Source organism: Amphiprion ocellaris, chromosome 7 (assembly GCF_022539595.1).
Source record: "Amphiprion ocellaris isolate individual 3 ecotype Okinawa chromosome 7, ASM2253959v1, whole genome shotgun sequence".
NCBI lineage: Eukaryota > Metazoa > Chordata > Actinopteri > Pomacentridae > Amphiprion > Amphiprion ocellaris.
The window spans coordinates 36,463,478-36,486,772 of record NC_072772.1 but is presented as its reverse complement, the minus strand read 5'-3'; the positions used below and the strand labels follow the sequence as shown (position 1 = coordinate 36,486,772).

Here is a 23,295-nt window from a genome sequence, read left to right as displayed (position 1 = left end):
TGGAATCAACTTGAAAGACACAAAAAAAGACACAAAATCACCACAAAACACGTGGAACCAGTAAATCTGAGTACATTTTGGACAATTTTATCTTACTTTGGACAAGTTTTAGGTTATTTTAGACATGTTTTGAGTCACTTTGAACAAGTTTTGAGGTGTTTTGGACGATTAGACTGAGACTAAAGTGCAGCATGGATCAGAAACAGTGAACAGAGCAGCAGGTTGTTGGAGATCCATCCAGCATGGAGAAACATCTTTCTACTGATGATGAACAGAGTAGAGAGGAAACGTTTGTAGATGCTGGATGAAAAAGTTCTCTCTCCTCCTTCTTGGTTGTTCTGTTTCCATAAAGCAGCAGGACTTTATATTGCAGCAAAAAATACAAAAACAGCATGACTTACAGAGTTAAATGTTTGAGATTTTACCTTTAGGATGTCTTGAAGTTGCAGGAAGGTCCAGGAGATGTTTCTCAACCACTTCCTCTTCTTCTGGTGGATTTTCTGAAGGACAACCAGAATCTGTAACCTGAGACAGAATCCAGTCGTCCTCAAACACCTGGACGGAGAAAAAAAGACTCCAAATAAAAAACAGCATTTCAGGAAGTTATTCTGAGAGAGCCGAGGTGAGATTTAGTGACGGAGGAAGTATTTAGGTCCTTTATTTGAGGAAAAGTAGAACCACTAGAAGTACAAGTAGTAAACAGAGAACATTGTGGGAGTTTAGCTAGCAGCCGGTCACCATGACCGAGACTTCTGTGGTTGTTAATGACCTCTGAGTAGAGCTGAAGTCTATAAGGATCATGTTTTTACTGCTAGCAAACCACTGATATAGTTCTGTCAGCATGTGGAGAAAAGTCTACTGTACTTACACGTTTATTTTAAATTTATTTTTTGTATTTGTTATTATTAATCTATTCTTTTATCATCGTCACCAATTTATTTAGCAGTATTTAACATCTACAGCATTTTATTTTGTAGTATTCAAAATCTATGACATTTCATTTAGTGGTATTTGATATTTAATGCATTTTATTTTGTAGTATTTAATAGTTGTAGCATTTTGTTTTGTAGGACTCAACATCTGTAGCATTTTATTTTGTAGTATTTAATATCTGCAGAATTATATTTTGTAGTATTTATCATCTGTAGCATTTTATTTTGTAGTGTTTAAAATCAGCAGTGTTTTATTTTGTAGTATTTAACACCTACAGCATTTTATTTTGTAGCATTTAACATTTATAGCATTTTATTTTGTAGTATTTAATATTTGCAGCATTTTATTTTGTAGTATTTAGTGACTAGAGCATTTTATTTTGTAGTATTTAATATCGGCAGCATTTTATTTTGTAGTATTTAACAACTAGAGCATTTTATTTTGTAGTATTTAACATTTGTAGCATTTTATTTTGTAGCTGAGTGGGCATCTGTGTGTAGTGGTTGTTTCCCTACCAGTCTCATGCTCAGCAGCCGTGTGTGTGTGTGTGTGTGTGTGTGTGTGTGTGTGTGTGTGTGTGTGTGTGTGTGTGTGTGTGTGTGTGTGTGTGTGTGTGTGTGTGTGTGTGTGTGTGTGTGTGTGTGTGTAGTGGTTGTTTCCCTACCAGTCTCATGCTCAGCAGCCGTGTGTGCATTCTTGCGATGTTGTTGTAAACGTTGCTGCAGCGTCTCAGCAGCTCCAGGAGGCGGAGCTCCACCTGCTGGCCGGCGGCGGCACTTTGTTGGATCAGATCCTCCCCACGACTCAGCAGAGCGTTGATACGAGCTGAGTTCACACACACACACTGCTGGAAGGACTACACAACAATACACAACGTTACACACACACACACACACACACACACACACACTGCTGGAAGGACTACACAACAATACACAATGTTACACACACACACACACACACACTGCTGGAAGGACTACACAACAATACACAACGTTGCACAACAATAATACACACTGCTGGAAGGACTACACAACAATACACAACGTTACACATACACACACACTGCTGGAAGGACTACACAACAATACACAACGTTGCACAACAATAATACACACTGCTGGAAGGACTACACAACAATGGACAACGTTACACACAATAACACACACCTGCAGTTGTCGCAGCTTTTCACAGGTACTTCCTGTCAGGTGATCCACCTCACTCAGACGGACGTCCATGTCGGCCAACCAGAGAGCAAGCTCCGCCCCCTGAGCTTCAAACTCCTCCCACTCCGAGACAAACAGCTGAGAGAGAAAAAGTTTTTAGTAGAACTCAGTTTGTAAATTCTCCTGTTGTTCTTTAGAAGCTGAAGGAACGAAAAAACTGAACTGTTGCAGAAAAATGGTTCAAAAGTTTCCACAGTTTGCAGATTTTAAAGTCCTTTTTAGGAAACACTAAAGTATGTACAGATTATCTTCTCATTAAGAACAGCTTCAATACGCAGTAAATGTGTTCACTGTCTATAGTTGGAAGCTTCAACACAAAGAGACTCAAACTCTTTCAAAGAAAATCTGAAAATCAGCAGAAACCCTGCAGTTTTTAGGACCTTCAGTCCAGCCGTGATGGACTCCAGCTTCTGGTTCACGTTGTCCCATCTCCGTCCACATTCTCCAGCTGAACTCAGCAGACGAGTCCTCATGACTCCGTCAAACATCCGAGTTAGAGTTCGGTTCCTTCGGGTCAAACTGTCCAACTGGACGAGTTGAGATCCGGCTTCCCGCTGAAGCCTCTGGATGAGGAAATAAAACACAAAACATCACAAATTAGACCAAACATCACTGAAACCAAGACTCGGGGTGCTGGTTTGACATTTACAGGCTTTTATTTTGTAGTTGTTAACATCTACAGGCTTTTATTTTGTAGTACTTAACATCTGCAGACTTATATTTTGTAGTATTTAACATCTGCAGGCTTTTATTTTGTAGTTGTTAACATCTAAAGCATTTTATTTTGTAATATTTAATGTGTGAAGGCTTCTATTTTGTAGTATTTAATGTGTGCAGGCTTCTATTTTGTAGTATTTAACATCTGCAGGATTTTATATGTGGTGTTTAACATCTGCAGGCTTTTATTTTGGAGTATTTTTTTATATACGTTTATTTAATAGGGACAGAACAAGAAGCATTGTTACAATAACCGATGCCATGTTCATAGGTCAATAGCTAACAGCTAATTCGCAGACCAGGTTAACATCTGTAGCATTTTATTTTGTAGTATTAAACATCAGTAGCATTTTATTGTGTAGTATTTAACATCTGCAACTTTTTATTTTGTAGCATTTAACATCTGCATGCTTTTATTTTTTAGTATTAAACATCTACAGCATTTTATATTGTAGTATTTAACTTCTACAGGCTTTTATTTTGTAGTATTTAACTCCTGCAGGCTTTTATTTTGTAGTATTTAATGTGTGCAGGCTTTTATTTTGTCGTATTTAATGTCTGCAGGCTTATATTTTGTCGTATTTAACATTTACAGGCTTTTATTTTGTAGTATTTAACTCCTGCAGGCTTTTATTTTGTAGTATTTGATGTCTGCAGGCTTTTATTTTATAGTATTTGACATTTAAAGCATTTTATTTTGCATTATATAACGTGTGCAGGGTTTTATTTTGTAGGATTTAACATATGCATTGTTTTGTTTTACAGTATTCAAAATCTACGACATTTTATTTTGTAGTATTTAGCATCTACAGTATTTTATTTTGTAGTATTTAACAGCTGCAGAGTTTTATTTTGTAGTATTTAATATCGACATCATTTTATTTTGTAGCATTTAATATCTGCAGCATTTTATTTTATATTTAATATCTGCAGCATTTTATTTTGTAATATATAACATCTACAGGCTTTTATTTTGTAGTATTTAACACCTACTGCATTTTATTTTGTAGTATTTAACACCTACTGCATTTTATTTTGTAGTATTTACATCTTATTTATTCTAATCCAGGTTATAAGTTCTCCCTGAACCAGTAAATTTAGTTTTTAAAATTTAATTTCTCACCTCAAACCTCCTCAGCTCCTCTTTGGCCGTGCTGTAGGTGAAGTGGGCGGGGCTTGGGGAGGCCACGGCCTGCTCGGCCAATCGCAGCCAAGCGTCCAGGTGGGCGTGTTCCTTCATGAAGTTGTGCCAGAGCAGCCACTTCCTGTCCAGCCTGACGGAGAGATCAACGTAGAAAAATGTTTTTAGTCTTAAAATCTAAATCCAGAACAACCGGAAGCTTCTCTCGTCTTTAAATGATCGAATTCCTTCTGCATGGCTTCATCATTTTACTAGTTTTACTTTTTTAATTCCCAAAATTACACTATTTATCTGCCAGAAATCACCAGACAAACACATGAAATCACAGCGAAAGGATGCAAAAATCACTAAAAAGACTCAAAATCACCTTGAAAAGATTTGATTTAGCAACAAAATTCACACACAATCAGCACAAAAATATTTAGAATCTACAAAAAATGATGAAAGATCACAGGAAAGATGCTAAATCAACACAAAAAAAGGTGAAACTACAACAAAATCACAACAAAAGGATGCAAAAATCAGTAAAAAGACTCAAAATCACCTCAAAAAAATATAATTTAGCCACCAAAGTGACATAAGATCAACAAGAAAATACTCAAACTCACCCAAAAACAATGTAAAATCAAAGAAAAGACTCAAAATCACAACAAAAATATGTGAAATCACAACAAAAGGATGCAAAATCAATATAAAGACTCAAAATCACTTCAAAAAAATATAATTTAGCCACAAAATTAATACACAATCAGGACAAAAATATTTAAAATCTCCAAAAAACACAATACAAAAAATCACAGGAGACCAACGCAACACAAAAAGACTCAAAATCAGCACAGAAACAAACTCAAAACAAAAGGATACAAAGTCACTTTAAAAAAACTCAAAATCATCTCAAAAAAGATGTGATTTAGCAACAAAAGTGACACAAGATCAGCAAGGAAATACTCAGACTCTCCAAAAAATGATGCAAAAATCACAGGAAAGACTCAAAATCACCACAAAAAAACTCAAAAATCACCACAAAAAGATGTGAAATGACAACAAAAGGCTAAAAAAATAAATAAAAAATCACTAAAAAAGACTCAAAATCTTCTAAAAAATATATGATTTAGCAACAAAAGTGACACACAATCAGCACAAAGATATTCAAACTCTCCAAAGAAACAATGCAAAATCACAGGAAAGACTTAAATCAGCAGAAAAATACTCAAAATCATCACAAAAAGATGTGAAATCACAACAAAAGGATGCAAAATCTGTATAAAGATTCAAAAAGATGAGATTTAGCAACAAAAATGAAACAAGCTCAGCAAAAAAAATACGCAAACTCTCCCAAAAACGATGCAAAATCACAGGAAAGACACAAAGTCAACCGAAAATGATGTGATTTAGCAACAAAATTGACAGAAAAATCAGCAAGGAAATACTCTCCAATAAACTAAGCATCAGCACAAAAAGACTCAAAATCAACACAAAATATGCAAAAATCGCCTCAAAAACATGCAATTTCACCACATAAATGGTGCAAAAATCATCATATAAAGACAGAAAAATCACAAGTCTGATCATTTAGTTCATCTACAGAAAACAAAGAGATTTTTTCCAGTTAACTGGTTGAAGATTTGGTAGATTTTCTTTGGCTGAAGCCTACTGAGGTGTGGGAGGAGATCAGGGTGGATGGAGGGTCAATAAACACCGACTTCACCCCGATAGTCAGATAAATGAGGAGGAACTGCAGATCTTAAAGTGACTCCAGGACTACAGACGTTACTGTGAATTCTGACACCATGAATTGCTCTTCAGATCCAGACCCGTGGAGACTCACCCTCCACCCTCCAGGTCTCCATCTGGACTCCAGCTGCCGTCCTCCAGCCCAGTTTCCTCCCAGTTTACCTCCAGGGCTGAGAAACCACAGCCATACTGGGAGGAATCCAGGAGCAGCTCCATGTCCGTCACTTCATCTCCAGGCGTAGCGTCACTTCCTTCGGGGGCGGAGTCGCCATCACCATGGTGATCTGAGGAGGGCAGGGCTACTCCAGACATCATGACATCATGTGACCTCTACCTGTGGAAAAAAACAGGCAAGAGGGGATTATATTATGTGAAGAAATGCACAAAAAAAGAACCAAAACAGGTAAGAAACACAAACTCAGGCTTCCTCACAGGACTTCATTACCCACAAATCCTCTTTCATGCATCACTGTAGGAACTTTTTTGGATGGTTTACAGCCATCAGAGCCAGGTTTTGTATCATCAGGCTGTGCTGTGTCATCTAAACTGGACAAAACACCTGAAATATCTGAATACTGGTAACAAATATTAGCACACAGTCTCACTTAGAGCAAGTTAGCGAGTAAAATCCTCCTCTACGCTGATGACTCTGCTGTGTTACTGAAAACCACCAGAAAAAAAACCTGGCTTTAACAGACATGAAATCACCTCAAAAAGACACAAACCCACAACTAATAGATGCTAAACCATCATATTGACTCAAAAATCACCACAAAAAGAGGCAAACCCATGACTAAAAGATGCTAAGTCATCATAAAGACTGAAAATCAGCAAAAAAAAAACACAGAATCACTGTAAAGACTCAAAATCACCTCCAAAAAAATACAGATTCACCTTAAAACGACTTAAAATTGGGTTTAAAAAAAAATCACCATGAAAAGAATGCAAGATTATTATTCTAAAAACATTGAAAAAAAATGTAAATTCACCATGAAATGATTCAAATTCACCATGAAAAGATTTAAAAGCAGCACATAAAGAAAGAAAATCATGCAAAAAATTCAAAATCAGTATTAACAGACATGAAAAAGACACAAAATCACGACTAATAGATGCTAAACCACCGTACAGACTGACAATCAGCACAAAAAGACTCAAAATTACCATGAAAAACCTCAAAATCAGTACAAAAAGACACAAAATCACTATAAGGATTCAAACTCACATCCAAAAAATGTCAATTCACCTTAAAATGACTTAAAATTAGGTTGAAAAGACCACCACCAAAAGAATGCAAGATTATTATTATAAAAACATCAACAAAAAGATGCAAAATCACCATGAAAAGACTCAAAATCACCACATAAAGAAGCAAAACCACCAGAAAAAAACAGCATTAACAGACATGAAATCACCACAAAAAGACACAAACCCAACAGATGCTAAATCACTGTAAAGGCTCAAAGTCACCTTCAAAATCCCCTAAAATGACTTGAAACCAGGTTAAAGCCCCTTCAGCTCAGGCTTTTAGCAGCAGCAGACGCTGTTTTAGGTGCTGGAAGAACAAAGCTTCCTTTAATCATGTGTTAAATGTTGATTTTGTGAAGAACCTGCAGGTGAAACTAGAATCTGAAGGAGGTTTAACGAGACGATGAACACGTCTGAGATCAGGAAAGCAAACAGCAGTGATTCACCGTCATCACCTGAAGCCTCGCTCACGCTCCACTCGTCGCTTCTTCATGAAATTTACCGTCCGTCCAGGACAGATTTCCTCTCAGTCTGTGGTTAATTAGCAGCTGATGAAGATACGCTGCAGCTGATTACACACTCTGACATCCAACATCCGGCCTCGCCTCGTCTCAAACCTCCTCCTGACTCGTCCGTCAGCTCAGATTAAAGCCGACAAGCCTCCCTGTCAGTTTAAATCCCAGAAATGCTCATCACAGCACGCATCAAAACATTAGAAACAGGAGCAATCATCTGCCAGTTATTCTTGTTAATTCACAGGAAAGACTCAAAATCAGCGCAAAAAGACATCAAGTCACCACAAAAAGACGTGAAATCACAACAAAAGGCTACAGTCACTAAAAAAATGACTCAAAATCACTTCAAAAAGATGTAATTTAGCCACAAAGTGACATACAATCAGCACAAAAATGCTTAAAATCACCAAAAACATTGCAAAAAAACAGGAAAGACTAAATCAACACAAAAAGATGTCATTTAGATGCAAAAATGACAAACTCAGCAAGAAAACACTCAAACTCTCCAAAAATGATGCAAAATCACAGGAAAAACTCAAAATCAGCGCAAAAGACTCAAAATCAACTCAAAAAGATATGAAATTGCAACAAAAATCCATAGAGTCAAAATCACCTAAAAAAAATTTTGATTTAGCAACAAAAAATGACAGAAAAATCTGCGAGAAAATATACAAACTCACCAATAAACTAAGCATCAGCTCAAAAAGACTCAAAATCAGTACAAAATGTGCAAAAATCTCCTCAAAAAGGTGCAATTTCACCACAAAAAATGATGCAAAAGTCACCATATAAAGACAGAAAGATCACAAGTCTGATCATTTAATTCATCTACAGAAAACTAAGATTTTTTCCCAACATGCGGCCTCACCTCGTCTCAACCATCCACCAGTTATTCTTTTTAATCAACCGTTTGGTTTCTAAAAATGTCAGAAAATATTGAAAAATGACGGTAATCATTTCCAAAAGTCCACTGTATCTTCAAACATAAGAAATGTCCAATTTGTCGTCATTTCCAACCAAGAAAATCATCAATTCTCCTCATTTAAGAGTCAAATATTACGTACTTATTTTTAAAGAGCCCATTTTCTTCACATTTACAGCTTTATTTACCTCAAATTTGTCCAAATACTCTCCACTTCCAACAAATACTCGTCCAAAATGACAAAATTTGTCAAACTTGGTGAAAAAATTCGTCCACAATGACAAAAAAATGTCCAGAATGACAAAAAAAATATTCAAAATGACTTCAAATCTGTCTAAAATGATTCTCAACTTACTGAGTGTCTCAAAAATGTCCAGTATTTCTCAAACTCAAACTTATTTTTTCATTTGTAAAATTTTTATTGTGTCTTTTTGGGTCATGCTAAAAACTTGTCTTTAATGGCAAAATGTGTCCAAATTAACTTGAAATCTTGTCCAGAATTACTAAGAAAATGTCCAAAATGACAAATAAGGTGCAAAATTCCAACAAAAACTTGTCCAAAATGACAAAATCTATGGAATCTGATGATTAAAAACACATTAACTGATAAAGCAGAAAAAGAAGAAGGTTGTGATGTCGGTAAATGATCAGCTGTAGTTCCTGGTTGTTCCACCAGGTGGAGCCTCTTACTGTCCTCTTACTTCCTTATTGTGTCTCCATAAGTCATGCTAACTCTGTACGCTACACTTCCAACAAAAATTTGTCTTTGATGAAAAAATGTGTCCAAATTCACTTGAAATCTTGTCCAGAATTTCCCAGAAAATGTCCAAAATGACAAATAAGGTGCAAAACTCCAACAAAAACTTGTCCAAAGTGACTAAATCTGTGGAAACTGAAAATTAAAAATCATCCAGAATGACAAAATAAATGTCCAAAATTATTTAAAATATGTTGAAAATGACTCTCTAGTTACCCAAAATGTCTCAAAAATTGTCTAAAATTTCTCAAACTCAAATTTGTAGACGTTTTTCATGTACAAAAATGCAGGAGAGTATGGACTATATAAGGTGTTTATTGTGTCTTCATGGGTCATGCTAATTTTGCGCTCTCTACCTCCAATAAAAAAATGTCTGAAATTATAAAATGTGTCCAAATTAATTGGAAATCTTGTCCAGAATTACTAACAAAATGTCCAACATGACAAATAAAGGTCCAAAGTGACTTAAAAATTGTCCAAAATGACTCACGGAATGCCCAGAACAACCGAAAATATGTATGATTTGACTCTAAAGTCATTCAGAATGACTCTAAAAGTGTTCAGGATGACTTCAACGTAAACTAAATAACACACTGAAGGATCAAATGAACCAAAAACAGCAGAATCTGCTGCAGGAAAAACTAATTAAAGAGCAGATTAGAAAATAAGACGGCAGATGAAACCACAACCCTATGGAAACAAGGAGAGAGGATGAGATGCAGGAAGTCAGGAGGAAGTTAGTGTTCAGTCTGAGGAGGAAGAATGAATCCAGACAAACTGTAAACGTCTCATCAGAGGCGATTTCACAGCTCAGTGGAGTTCAAGATGAAGTTTAATGAACAAAAAGTGCCTCAGCGCTGTAGGATAAAAACGGAGCTCTGCTTGGATTGTATCTCTCTCCAGTTAACTAAATGTGGATGTGTCTTCTCAAATATAGTCAAATATTTATTATAATAATGACAGAAGTAAGAACTTTATATAAAGACAGAGTTTAGAAGCAGCAAAAAATAGAAATATATTTAGAAAGACGCTGACACCAGACAGGCAAAAGTGGAAGGATGAGAATGAGAAGATGAAAAGAAATGACACAAGATGAGGATGAGGTTAGGATGAGATGAGATAAAGTAAGGATGTGATGGGAAGAGATCGGACGAGACAAGATGAGATGAGGATGAAATAAGATGGGGATGAGATGACATGATGAGGATGAGAGGTGGTGAGGATAAGAATGAGAATGAGAGAATGACAAAGTGGGGATGAGATTCGATGAGGATGACATGACGATAAGGATGAGATGAAGATGAAAATGAGGTGAAATGATGTTAGGGTTAGATGAAGTAAGAATGCAATGGAGATTAGATGAGGATGAGATGTAAGGAGATGTGAGGATGAGATGAGGATGAAAATGAGATGAAGTGAGGATGGGATGATGATAAGATAAAGATATGAAGAAAATTACATGAGGATGGAGATGAAGATGACTCAAGATGACGATGAAGTTAGGAAGAGATGGGAAGAGATGAAACAAGACAAGTTGAGATGAGGATGAGAATGACATAAATGGGGATGAGATGGAATGAAGATGACAATAAGATGAGGAAGGAGATAAGAGAAGGTGAGCTAAGGATGAAATGAGATAAAGTAAGGATGTGATGGAAGATCTGGATTAGACGAGACAAGTTGAGATGAGGATGAAATATTGTGAGATAAGATGAAAAGAATTGAGGACAAAGATGAGGATTATATGTGAGATGATGTACAGATGAGATGAGGATGAGAACATGAGAATGAGGTGAGGATAGAGATGACGATAAGATGAGGATGAATTAAGATGGGTTATGATGAGATAAGTTGTAATGAGATGAGAATAAGATGAGAATGAGATGAAGACAAGTTAAGATAAAATGAATGAGATAAGGTGAGGTAAGATGAGAAAAGATGAGATAATGTGATGAGATGAAGATGACACGAGGTGAGAATGAGGCTACGATGAGATTAGATAAAGTAAGGATGTGATGGGAAGAGATGAGATGAGGATAAATTAAGATAGGACAGGACGAGATAATATGAGATACCATGATATGAGATGAGGATGAGTTCATATGAAATACATGAGGTAAGGTGAGACACATTCTGAGTGATTTTGGACAAACTTTTGTTATTTTGGACAATTTTTTAAAATCGTTTTGGACATATTTGTGTCGTTGTGGACACACTGCGAGTGATTTTGGACTGTGTTTATTCCAGACTCATCTCGGGGACAGTTCCTCATGAATCATCGGATGATTTAAATGTTGAGGCTCGTCTGTTTAACTTTCCAACAGCAACCAAATCAGGAGGTTCTGGAGAATCGGTCTGCAGCTGGACGGAAAACACAGATTTGAATACGAGAACACAGAGAGAGAAACAGGTTATTAAAGCATGTAAATCTATTAAAACAGGTTATTAGAGTATGTAAACATATTAAAATACGATAACACAGAGAGATTATTAGAGTATGTAAATCTGTTAAAACAGAATATTAAAGTCTGTAAATCTATTAAAATACGAGAACATGCAGAGTAATTATTAAAGTCTGTAAATCTGTTAGAATCTGAGCTGTGAGGAGCTGCAGGCTTTAATAAAAGGACCAGATTCTGCAGCATCACAACAACAGGCGATGTCATACCTCAGACAGACAGACATGTGATGCGTCTCACACCTGACATCACCGATGATGTCACAGATATTTAAAAAAAACAAAAATCCTGCAGCCGATTGGACAAAACGATCCTACAGCAAGGACTCTGATTGGCAGAAATGATCAACGCCTCGTCATCCAGAGACACCTGAGAGAGAGAGAGTGAGTGTGTGTGTGTGTGTGTGTGTGTGTGTGTGTGTGTGTGTGTGTGTGTGTGTGTGTGTGTGTGTGTGTGTGTGTCTCAACAGTGTAAATTCACTTCCTCCTCTTGTCTCCTTTTCTTCACTGACACTTCTTGTTGTTTGTGTTGTTTATGTTGTGGTTTTATACATTTTGTGGTGATTTCATATTTCTTTGTGGTCCTTTGACTGCTTTTGTTGTGATTTTCCGTCTTTTTGTGCTAATTTTCTGTCTTTTTGTGCTGATTTTGTGTCTTTGTTGTAATTTTACATCTTTTCATATTTTCAAAACTTTCTATAGTGATTTTCTCATTTTTGTGGTGATTTTGTAATATGTTTTGTAATTTTTGTTGTGATTGTATGTGTTTATGTGGTAATTTTGCATCTTTATGTGGTGTTTTTCAAATTTCTGTGGTCATTTTACATGTTTTGTAATTATTTTATGTGTTTTTGCAGTGAGATCACATCTTTTTGTTGTGATTTCATGTTTTTGTGGTGATTTCACATCTTTTTATGGTGATTTCGGGTCTTTTTGCTGTGATTTCACATATTTTTGTGGTGATTTCATGTCTTTTTGTGGTGATTTTTGCATTTTGTTGTCATTTTGCATCTCTTTTTTAGTCATTTGCCCCCTTTTGTGGTGATTTCATGTCTTTTTGCTGTGATTTCACATCTTTCTGGTGATTTCACATCTTTTTGCGGTGATTTCCCGTCTTTTTGTGGTGATTTTTGCATTTTGTTGTCATTTTGCATCTCTTTTTTAGACATTTGCCCCCTTTTGTGGTGATTTCACATCTTTCTGGTGATTTCACATCTTTTTGTGGTGATTTCACATCTTTCTGGTGATTTCACATCTTTTTGCTGTGATTTCACGTCTCTTTGGTTTTACTCTTGTATTTCTGAGAACAAACTCTTGCAGTCCTTCCACATTTCCTTTCTTCCACCATGAATAATGCATCATTTGAACTTTTTTCTGGGTTTCTCCAGCGCCTGAACCAACCTGAGGCTGCTGCTTATCAGATCCTTCTCTGTGCTTCTGTTTTAATTGAATGAACTAAAAGACAATCTGTTTCTTTATCTCTGAGTTCTGCTGCTTCTAAAAGGTCACACGGCATTTAGCTCGTCTCGTTTTTAAAGTACAGTCCTTCGGTTTCCCGCTGGCAGATTTTCAGGCCGATGGCTGCGGCTTTTCTGCAGCTTACGTAATATTTCAGCCAGAGGAGGCGGCTCGTCTCCAGCGTTTAGACTCGGCCCTGCTCATTAAGATTAAGGAAATGGCTTTTTGTTGGAGCAGATTAAAGAGGGGCGGTGCTTGGGCTCTGCTCGGCTTCATGAGCAGCACTCATAAGGAGGTGGATTCATGCAATTAGCTCCGGATGGCGAGCTGTGAAGGTGACTGAGGGGAAGATATTCCCTCAGAGAGCCGACTGTCAGACGTTTACGGAGTGAAAATGATGCAGCAGGACGACACTGGAGCTGTTTGTATACAGAAATATGACTGATTTACAGGAAAAAAGAACTAAAGCTGAGATAAAAATGCAAAGCTTGTCTCCAGCAGCAGGAGGTCAGGAGGAAGAATCTCATCAGTCAAATGTGTCTTTTTTATGTTTATTTAACAGATTTTCAACACACACGTGGACAAATTGTAAAATTAAGATCTAATGTGACACATTCCTGCATGTTGTCTTTAAAGAAAAATGGGAAAAATCACCAAAATTAAACCGTTTTTCAGCCACAAACTGTAAAAATCATCAGATTTTTGGTTTTCTAACACACAAAAAGTTTATTTCTGGAAGGAAAATTAACCAGATTTGAGCTTAAAATCATGACGCGTCTTATCTCATTAAAAATTTGCCATAAATTAACCGTCAGCATCAGATTCTATGAAAACCAATCGATCATAATTTGTCCAAAATTTCTAAAAATTTGCCTGAAATTTCAAAGAATTTGTCCAAAATTACACAGACCCTGGAGGACAAAAAAACTCCAAACTAATGATAAAGAAGAATGACAAAAACTTTATGAAAATAAAACATAATCCAAATGACAAAAAAAGTCCATATATTGAACTGACAGTCTGACACTTAAGGGCAAATTCCAAAAAATTGTCAGTGACAAAAAACACACACAAAAAAAGCAAAATAAGTTCAAATTGACTCAAAACTCTTCTAAAATTAATCTGAAATTATCAGAAAACTCATCCAACATTTCACTTTTTCTTTTAAATTTAGTGTATTTTTTTCCATCTTTTTGTAGTAATTTTGTGTCTTTTTCCTGTGATTTGGCATCCTATTGTGGTAATTTTTGTTTTTTCTAGCAATTTGTCCTCTTTGTTGAGATTGTATATCTTTTAGTTGGGATTTCATGTCTTTGTTATGATTTTTCATCTTTTTGTGACAATTTCATGTGTTTTTTAAGTGATTTTTTTCAGTTGTGTGGCAATTTTGTGACTTTTTTTGTATTAATTTAGTGTCTTTTGTGGTAATTTGGCCTCTTTTTGTTGGTATTTTGCATCTTTTAGTTGTGATTTTCACATTTTTGTAAATCATTTTTGTGGTTGTGACCCTTAGAAAATCTGTTTCTACAGTTTTTCGCAGATTTCTGGTGTCATTTTGCTGTTTTTCTTTAAAGAGAAGAGGCTTTTCAAACATTCTGGTTAATTTTAGGATTAGGAAGATCAAATCTGTAAATATTTATAGATGCAGTTTATCAGTAATTTTAATTTCTAGTGAAGAAAATTCAAATTACAGGAGCAAAACTTTTACCCAAATTGATCAAAACAATTTGAAAATGCTGCAGAATCCGTCCTGTATTTAAAGCAAACTAGCTGTGATCAACAATAAAAATGTGTTTTTGTTGGTAAAACTAAAAACCAAACTGAGCTCAGAGTCTGATGTGACTTTAATGGATGCTGGAGGAAGAAACGGGGCGTTGAGTTTGTTTCCTCTGATCCAGTAAATGATCCGTCATTAGAGGCGGTTTTTAAAGACTTCCCAGAGAGCTGCTCTGTGATCGATGAACCCACTGACAGAAACCATTCACCTTTAATCCCACTCAGGTTCAGACCTGCAGGAGATCCACAGTTCATCCTTTCAGATGTTAAATGGATCAAATCCACAGGAATTTACCTCCAGGACAGCCTGACTGAACATCTGAATGACTGAATTAACGCCCTTTAGTTCACTTTATAGTCCATCACCAGAACTACAGACTTAGAAAAGTATGTCAAAGTTAGAATTAAGAAATGGAAGGAAGATGGAACATGAATAAATCTGATTAGAGCAGGACGTCCTCAAGACCTGAGAGACTAGAGAGGGAGGCCACCAAGACTCCTATGACTCCTCTGAAGGAGAAAGAGACTAGAGAGGGAGGCCACCAAGACTCCTATGACTCCTCTGAAGGAGAAAGAGACTAGAGAGGGAGGCCACCAAGACTCCTATGACTCCTCTGAAGGAGAAAGAGACTAGAGAGGGAGGCCACCAAGACTCCTATGACTCCTCTGAAGGAGAACCAGACTAGAGAGGGAGGCCACCAGAAGCATGGTGGTGGCAGCATCATGATGTGAAGCATGGTGGTGGTAGCATCATGATGTGTAGCATGGTGGAGGCAGCATCATGATGTGAAGCACGGTGGTGGCAGCATCATGATGTGAAGCATGGTGGTGGCAGCATCATGATGTGAAGCACGGTGGAGGCAGCATCATGATGTGAAGCATGGTGGAGGCAGCATCATGATGTGAAGCATGGTGGAGGCAGCATCATGATGTGAAGCATGGTGGTGGCAGCATCATGATGTGAAGCACGGTGGAGGCAGCATCATGATGTGAAGCACGGTGGAGGCAGCATCATGATGTGAAGCATGGTGGAGGCAGCATCATGATGTGAAGCATGGTGGAGGCAGCATCATGATGTGAAGCACGGTGGAGGCAGCATCATGATGTGTAGCATGATGGTGGCAGCATCATGATGGTGAATACTTATGAATTCATTTATTTTAGAGTTTATCTTTTGGTGGTTTTTGGTTCTATGTGTTTCCAGGTTTATTTCTGGGACTAAATCCTGTATCCAGACTAAGCCAGACCTAAACTGGACTTTCTTTCTTTCTGTCTCTGACGTCGTCTCTTTGTCGTCTTTCTGTCCTCAGAGTCTCTGTTGTCTCGTCGGGACAAAAGCTGGTGGTTTGGGAACAAGCAGCCTTTTAGAGGTCGTCACGGTAACGCAGATTGTGTAGAAAAGGAGACGGTTTAGAGTTTTCAGATGAAATAACAGAGAGAGAGCCTCAGAGGGAACAGAAGTAAAACTGACCTGGATTATAATACAGAGAACAGCCTGGAACATGGATACTGCAGTTTATACACTGTAAAAGTACACGGTTAAACATTGTAACTGCAGTATTTCCTGCTTTGTTAAATTACAGATAAGAAAAGAGGAGTTACTTTACATGTTGACATAAAAAAGTACTTTTACACATGGTCATTTTGATTTTATTTTTTATGCACATCATAGATTTTTTTTGTTTCTTTGTGGTTGTTGTGTGACCTGTGTGTCTTTTTTGTTGTATTTTGTCAGCTTGTGGTTGTTTTTGCACAAATTTGAGGAAATTTTTCATGGTTTTTTTTGTCTCTTTGTGATACTTTTGGGGATATTTTTGTCCCTTTTGTGTCTTTTTAGGCGGTTGTTGTCTCAGTGGTTGTTTCATATGTACTTGCATCCATTTTATGTGACGATCGGTGTTAGTTTGTCCGTCTGTCTGTCTGTTAGCAACATCACTCATAAACAGCCCAACGGATTCGGACAAACTTTTCAGGGAAGGTCAGGAATGACACAAGGACCAAGTGATTAGATTCTGGCAGTGATGCAGCTTATAGTCTGGATCCACGGCTTGGTTAAGGATTTCTGTATTATTGCCAGGTAGCGGCACGGCGTCACTGTAACCATGACAACAAGTGAACACTACATGATCACATGATTGTGATCCTACTACAAATCCACCGCTGAGGACTTATCAGGACTTATCCATCAGAAATGATCCAAGGAACAACTGATTAAATTGTGGGGGTGTTTCTGAGTCACATCAATTCCCGCCGTCCGCTACATATTTAGATCACGTGATTCGGTGTCCGTACATAACGTGCACATGCAGAACACACGCCTGTGTTCAGGTCATTTTGTTTCTGGGTACATCTATATTAAATGGACACATTCTATGCTGCCGTGATTTCTGCTAGCAAATTTTTTTTTAAATTTCCTGCATCAGAAATGAAACGACTGAGCAGCCTTGGAGCAGGACTCCACTCTCTGAGGGCTTTTCTGGTTCATATTGCAGCAGTTTTGTAAACATTTTCACTCTTTTTGACTTGGTTTCTCCTTCTGCCCCTTTGCTTCTTGTTGTTTTTTGTCCATTTGTGGATATTTGTGTTCACATCGTCTTTTTTTCTGTTAGTTGTTGCATCCTTGCAGGTTTTTTCATGTCTATTTGCTCATTTTTTGGTCTTTCTTTGTCAGTTTTGTCTCTTTGTGGTTGTTTTACACCCATTTGTGCTCTTTTAGTCTCTTTCTTTGGTTGTTTTTTATCTCTCCTTGGTCATTTTCCACATGTTTGAGATTATTCTAATTGTGTTTTTTGGCTCTTTGTGGCTACTTTAGGCCTATTTATGTAACTTTTATGTGTTTTTGTTTGTTTTTACCTTTTCTGGTTACTTTGCCCCTATTTGAGCTCATTTTCCATTGGTTTTTGGTCTCTTTGCGGTTGTTTCGGACGTATCGTTGTCCCCTTTGTGTCTTTTTTAGAGCTTTGTTGTCTCTGTGGTTGTTTCAAATATATTTGTATCTATTTTATTTGTGTTTTTGCAGTTTGTTTTGCACACATTTTTGACTTTTACAGGTCTCTGTGATTTTTCTGAACCTTTGCTTCTCTTTCTTGTTTTTTTTTGTGTATTTGTGTTCATATTATCTTATTTTTCCATTAGTTGTTGTGGCTTTCCAGGTTTTTTCCCGTCTATTTGCTCATATTTCATTCTTTCTTTGTTGGTCTTTGCCTCTTTGTGGTTGTTTTGCACCAGTTTCTGCTCATTTTGCATCTTTTTCCTGGGTCTTCTTAGTCTTTTTATGCTCTCCGAGACATCGTCTCTGATTCCGTGACCTTAAAACATCAAACTCACTCTTTCATCTCTACTTTGTGTATTAAATGACTCTTTTGGAAGCAGCGGTTTTTGGTAGAAAAATGTCGTCGGACAGATTCCACTTTATAATTCGCAGCTCGGCGACGATGTCAGCTTTGGTTTTGGGGACTTTTGGTTTTCTGAAGGTGTCGGAGGTTCAGATCTGAATCTCATGACCCAAATCCGTTAAAGTGGAGCTGAAAGAGGAGGAGGAACTGATGGAGGAAATTAAGACTTTAAAACACGAGACGCTTCTATTGTTCCTTCCTGACCTCCTGCTGCTCCTCTCCTCTGGATTTTACCTTAAATAGGAAGTTTAAAGGCTGAAACAGCTTCTGGTTTTTGGCTTTATTTCATTTAGAATCTGACTGGCTCTTTGTGTGTCCTTCTAGTTGGTTTTTTATATCTTTGTGGTTGTTTTTGCACCTTTTTGAGCTCATTTTTCATGTTTTTTTTTTTTTTTTAAACTTTTTATGGTTGTTGTGCACCTTTTTGTGTCGTCTTTTGTTGTTTTTTATGTCTTTGCTGTTGTTTTTGCATCTATTTGTTCACATTTAGTCTTTATTTTTGAATGTTTATGTCTCTTTGTAGTTGTTTTTGCACTTATTTGAGGCCATTTTCATAGAGTTTTTGCCTTTTTGTGTCTGTTGTGCAACTTTTTGTGTCTTTTCTGTTAGTTTTTCTCTCTTTGTAGTTGTTTTTGCATCTATTTGAACTCATTTTTCACAGATATTTGGTGTCTTCGTGATTGTTTTGGGTCTATTTTTGTCCCTTAGTGTATTTTTTATTGTTGAAAGTTGATGTTGGGGAACTTCCTGACCTCAGTGCCGTCTTTAAATGGATTTTATTTGCACTTTTTACGTGTAAAATCAAACAAACTTGTGAGAAACGTGACGTAGAAGAAACCATGTTTGTTGTTTTTCCACATTTTAACACATTTTTTAACATAAAGCCAGCGAGAGAGGCTGTTTTTAAACCAACTCTCCATTAAAAGTCGGATCTAGATGATATTTCTGAGAATCAGGTCAGAGTGTTTCAGTAACTCGGGTCAGGTAGACGACACCTGAGATCAGTGACATCATCAACAGGAAGTCAGGATGTGGGTCAACAGCAGCAGAAAACAGATCATGGTTGCTGCATTTTAATAATTTAAACAATTTAGAAATAAATATCAAACTATTTTACTATTTTCTATTATATTTCAGTAAAATAACAGCTTGGTTTGACATAAAGAAACTCTGGATTTGGTTAAAATTTATAATTTTTATCTTTTCCGGTGTTGTTTTGTGAAACTTCAGTCCCAAATATTCCATTTAAATGATAGAAAACTAAGAAAAGCAACAGTTTTTGATGCATTTGAGGTGAAAAATGATTATTACAAGTTAATTTTCTGTTGTTTGTCTTGAAGTTAAAACATGCAGCAGATTCTCTACTTATCAGTCACATGCTTTTTAACTTTATTTTTACATTTTGTTGCACAAGCGGACATCAGGAACTCATTAAACTCGTCGCTTCATCTGAGCAGCGATTAGTTTATTGATCCAGATGGAAACAAAGTGACGGATTTAATCGTTTCTTCACTTCAGGAGGAACGAAACAGCTTCAGGGCAGAAAAACAGGCAGAAGTAGTGAAGAAATCCTGAACGCTGCAGCAGCTTTACGTCACTAAACCACTAATTATTTAAACTCTTCAACCACAAACAGCTTCTGGATGTTTTTATCTCATCAGTTTTTTCTACTCTAAATGTGAATTATTTTCTCTTCTGTAATTTTATTAAATTTTATTTAACTAAACGGGAAAATCTGTAAAATAACAGTTTTAAAAATATATTTTTCAGCCCTTAATTTACATGATTTTTTTCTTGAAAAACAGAAAATATTATATAATTAATTATTATATGTAATAAGAAAGTTAGATTGTAATAAAATTTTAATTTTATTAAAATTTTTAAAAATGTAATCAGACATTATTCACATTTATTATTCATCAGTTTTTTTCTACTTCTTTTCTGTGATTTTCCTAAATTTTATCTGTAATTTAACGAAACAGGAAAAATTGTAAAATAACCGTTTTAAAAATTGTTTTTCAGTCTTTAATAAACATATTTTTTTCTTTCATAACAGCGAATTTCTTACAAATTATTATATTTTAGCTGATTTAAATGCAGTAAATCTGTGTGAGTTGATGGCCAAACAAACAAATATATATATATTTATTAAAAATGTAAACCTTTCTATAAAATTAAAATTTTATTAAAGTTAACTAGAACACTTTTCACATTAATTATTCATCAGTTTTTTCTACTTTTTTCTGTGATTTTAGTGAATTTTATCTGTTATCTTATTACAACAGGAAAATCAGTAAAATAACAACATTAATAAAATATTCTTCATCTCTTAATATACATATTTTTTCTCTTTAATAACAGCAAATATCTGTCAAATTACTATATTTTATCTGATTTAAATGCAGAAAATATGTGTGATTTCATGGCCAAAGAAACAAATATATATTTGTAAAAAATTAAACATTTCTATAAAATTTTAATTTTATTTAAATTAACTAGAATATTATTCATATTTATTATTGACTATTTTTTCTATTATTTTTCCTGTGATTTTTGCTATTTTTTAAAATTAAAACAGGATAATCTGCAATATAGCAGTTTTTAAAAAGTGTTTTTCAGTCCTCGATATACCCATTTTTTTCTCTCAAATAACAGCAAATATCTGTAAATTTAGTAAATCTGTGTGATTTTATGGTCAAAAGAGCAAATATATTGTTGTTAAAAATTTTATTTTTAATATGAACATTTTTATTATTTACAATTTTTTTCTACTGTAAACATAAATTATTTTTTCTTTTGGGATTTTATTAAATTTGACTTATTAAACACAGGAAAATCTGTAAAATAAAGGTTAAAAAATATTTTTCCAGCTGTTTATTTGCATGATTTTTATCTTAAATAACAGAAAATATTATAGAATTAATTAATTAATTATATAATTATAAAGTTAGATTTTAATTTTTTTGTTTTATTACATTTTTTTATTTCATTAAAATTTAACAGGACATTATGCAGTTTGTTTTTCTTTGTTTTTGGTGATGTTATACAGCTTTATCTGTAATTTAACTAAACAGGAAAAACTGTTTTTAAAAAAACTTAAATTAAATTTCAGTCCTTAATAAACATAATTTTTCTGTCAAATAACAACAAAAAATCTTTACAACAGAAACTGTGTAATTTTTCAGTCAAACATAAAACGATTTATCACCATTTTAAGAAAAATAATGTTTATTTGTGGATGTTATTTCTTGTTTTGCTGTGTTTTTTACATTAACATGTAAGTTTATAATTTTTATCTGTAATTTAAATTAAAGAAATAAAAAAAACTTGAAAAATAAAATAAATTGATTTTAAAAGCTATTTTTTATGTTAAACGTTTAATTTATCTCTAAAATAAAAATAAAATAAACAAATGTGTTTCCTGTCACCGTCACTATGGCAACGGCGGGACATTTTCACACCTGAGGCGCGCACGTACACACACCTGGAAACCTGCATCCCGAGGGCGCACAAGACACTGGATACACTGCAGACACACACTGAAACACACACACAGTAACACACACACACACACACACACACACACACCCAATAACACAGTAACACACACACACAATAACACAGTAACACACACGCACACTAACACAGCAACACTGTAACCCGGTAAACCGGTTCTACCGTCTAATGATCGTTTCTCCACAGACCCGTGTTCAGCAGCAGACACGTAACTTCCGGTGTTTCCAGGTGGAGAAAAACAAACTGAAGGAGGAGAGCTGAGAAAACTCACCTGCAGCTGGAGCAGCTCATGACGGGGACAGGTGAGTCCAGGTGAGTCCAGGAGGGTCCAGGTGAGCTGCCAGACTCCAGGTGAGGCCGGTAAAGAGTGAACTTCCTCCTCCTCCTCAGAACAAACACCGACTGAACCTCATCAGGAAACATGAAGCTTTACCTGCTGCAGGTAAACACAGGCCACGCCCCCTCAGCTGAAACCGACTAGAAAAACACACACACAAACACACGCACACACAGTAACACACACACACAGAAACAAGCACACGCACACACAGTAACACACACAAACACACACACACACAGTAACACACACAAGCACACGCACACACAAGCACACACACACACACACACACACACACACACACACACACTTGCAGCTGACCACGTCTTCCTCAACACTGTAAAAAATGACAGTTTTTAAACCATTTTACTGATATTTTACAGATGTTCCTTCTTGTTGTTGTTTACAGATAATATTTATGTGGTAAAATAAAGAAATAAAGTTTAATTTTTTTAAAACTTTACATTTAAAAATCCTCATGAATAATCTTTAATTATTGATACAAACTGTGATTTAATCTTTTACATCGTTTGAATTTAAAATCACAACATTTTGTTGGATCGAAATCAGAAACAAATATTTTATACATATAGAATTGCTTATAAAATTATATAAATAATTTTCTAATTATATATACACACACACACACACACACACATATATATATATATAAAATTATTGAATTAATTTATTTGTACTTTTTTACACATACGTATATATATGTATATATATATTTATATATATATATACACACACACACATATATATATATATATATATATATATATATATATATATATATATATATATATATACATTAATTATTCCATTTTAAAATTTATATATATTTATATATATATAAAATTTAAAATTGAATTAATTTATTTTTACCTGAACTTTTAATAATAATAACAATAATAATAATAATATCTTTTAGATTTTCCCATTTTTGTTGAACTGTTCATAACATCCAGTAAAATAATAGATAAAGTATTAAATTACATGTAGAATGTAAAACAGAAAATAAAATAAAAATGAGAATATAAACAAGCAAATCTGAAAATAATCCACATTAAAAATCTGCATTTTTATAAATAACTATTCGTTCTTATATAAAATGTGATCCTAAAATTTACAATCAAAACATCTTTTATTTGAATAT

General features: G+C 35.2%; 1 protein-coding gene across 3 annotated transcripts in view; it reads right to left on the bottom strand.

Moving 5' to 3' along the window:
- Positions 1-22,184, bottom strand: part of si:ch211-137a8.2 (uncharacterized protein LOC777613 homolog) — a 40,976-nt gene extending 18,792 nt beyond the window's left edge. For 2 of the 3 annotated variants that reach the window (XM_055012184.1, XM_055012186.1), the window contains exons 1-7: positions 22,068-22,184; positions 5,846-6,085; positions 4,000-4,150; positions 2,540-2,722; positions 2,103-2,237; positions 1,598-1,789; positions 426-555 (exon numbers count right to left, since the gene is read on the bottom strand). In XM_055012184.1, coding sequence (XP_054868159.1) covers positions 426-555; positions 1,598-1,789; positions 2,103-2,237; positions 2,540-2,722; positions 4,000-4,150; positions 5,846-6,066 — 1,012 coding nt within the window. In that variant the 5' untranslated portion in view covers positions 6,067-6,085; positions 22,068-22,184. Of the gene's footprint in view, positions 1-425; positions 556-1,597; positions 1,790-2,102; positions 2,238-2,539; positions 2,723-3,999; positions 4,151-5,845; positions 6,086-7,454; positions 7,664-22,067 lie in introns of all 3 variants that reach the window. The other variant, XM_055012185.1, reaches the window with a different exon arrangement.
- Between the last annotated feature and the right edge of the window lie 1,111 nt (positions 22,185-23,295).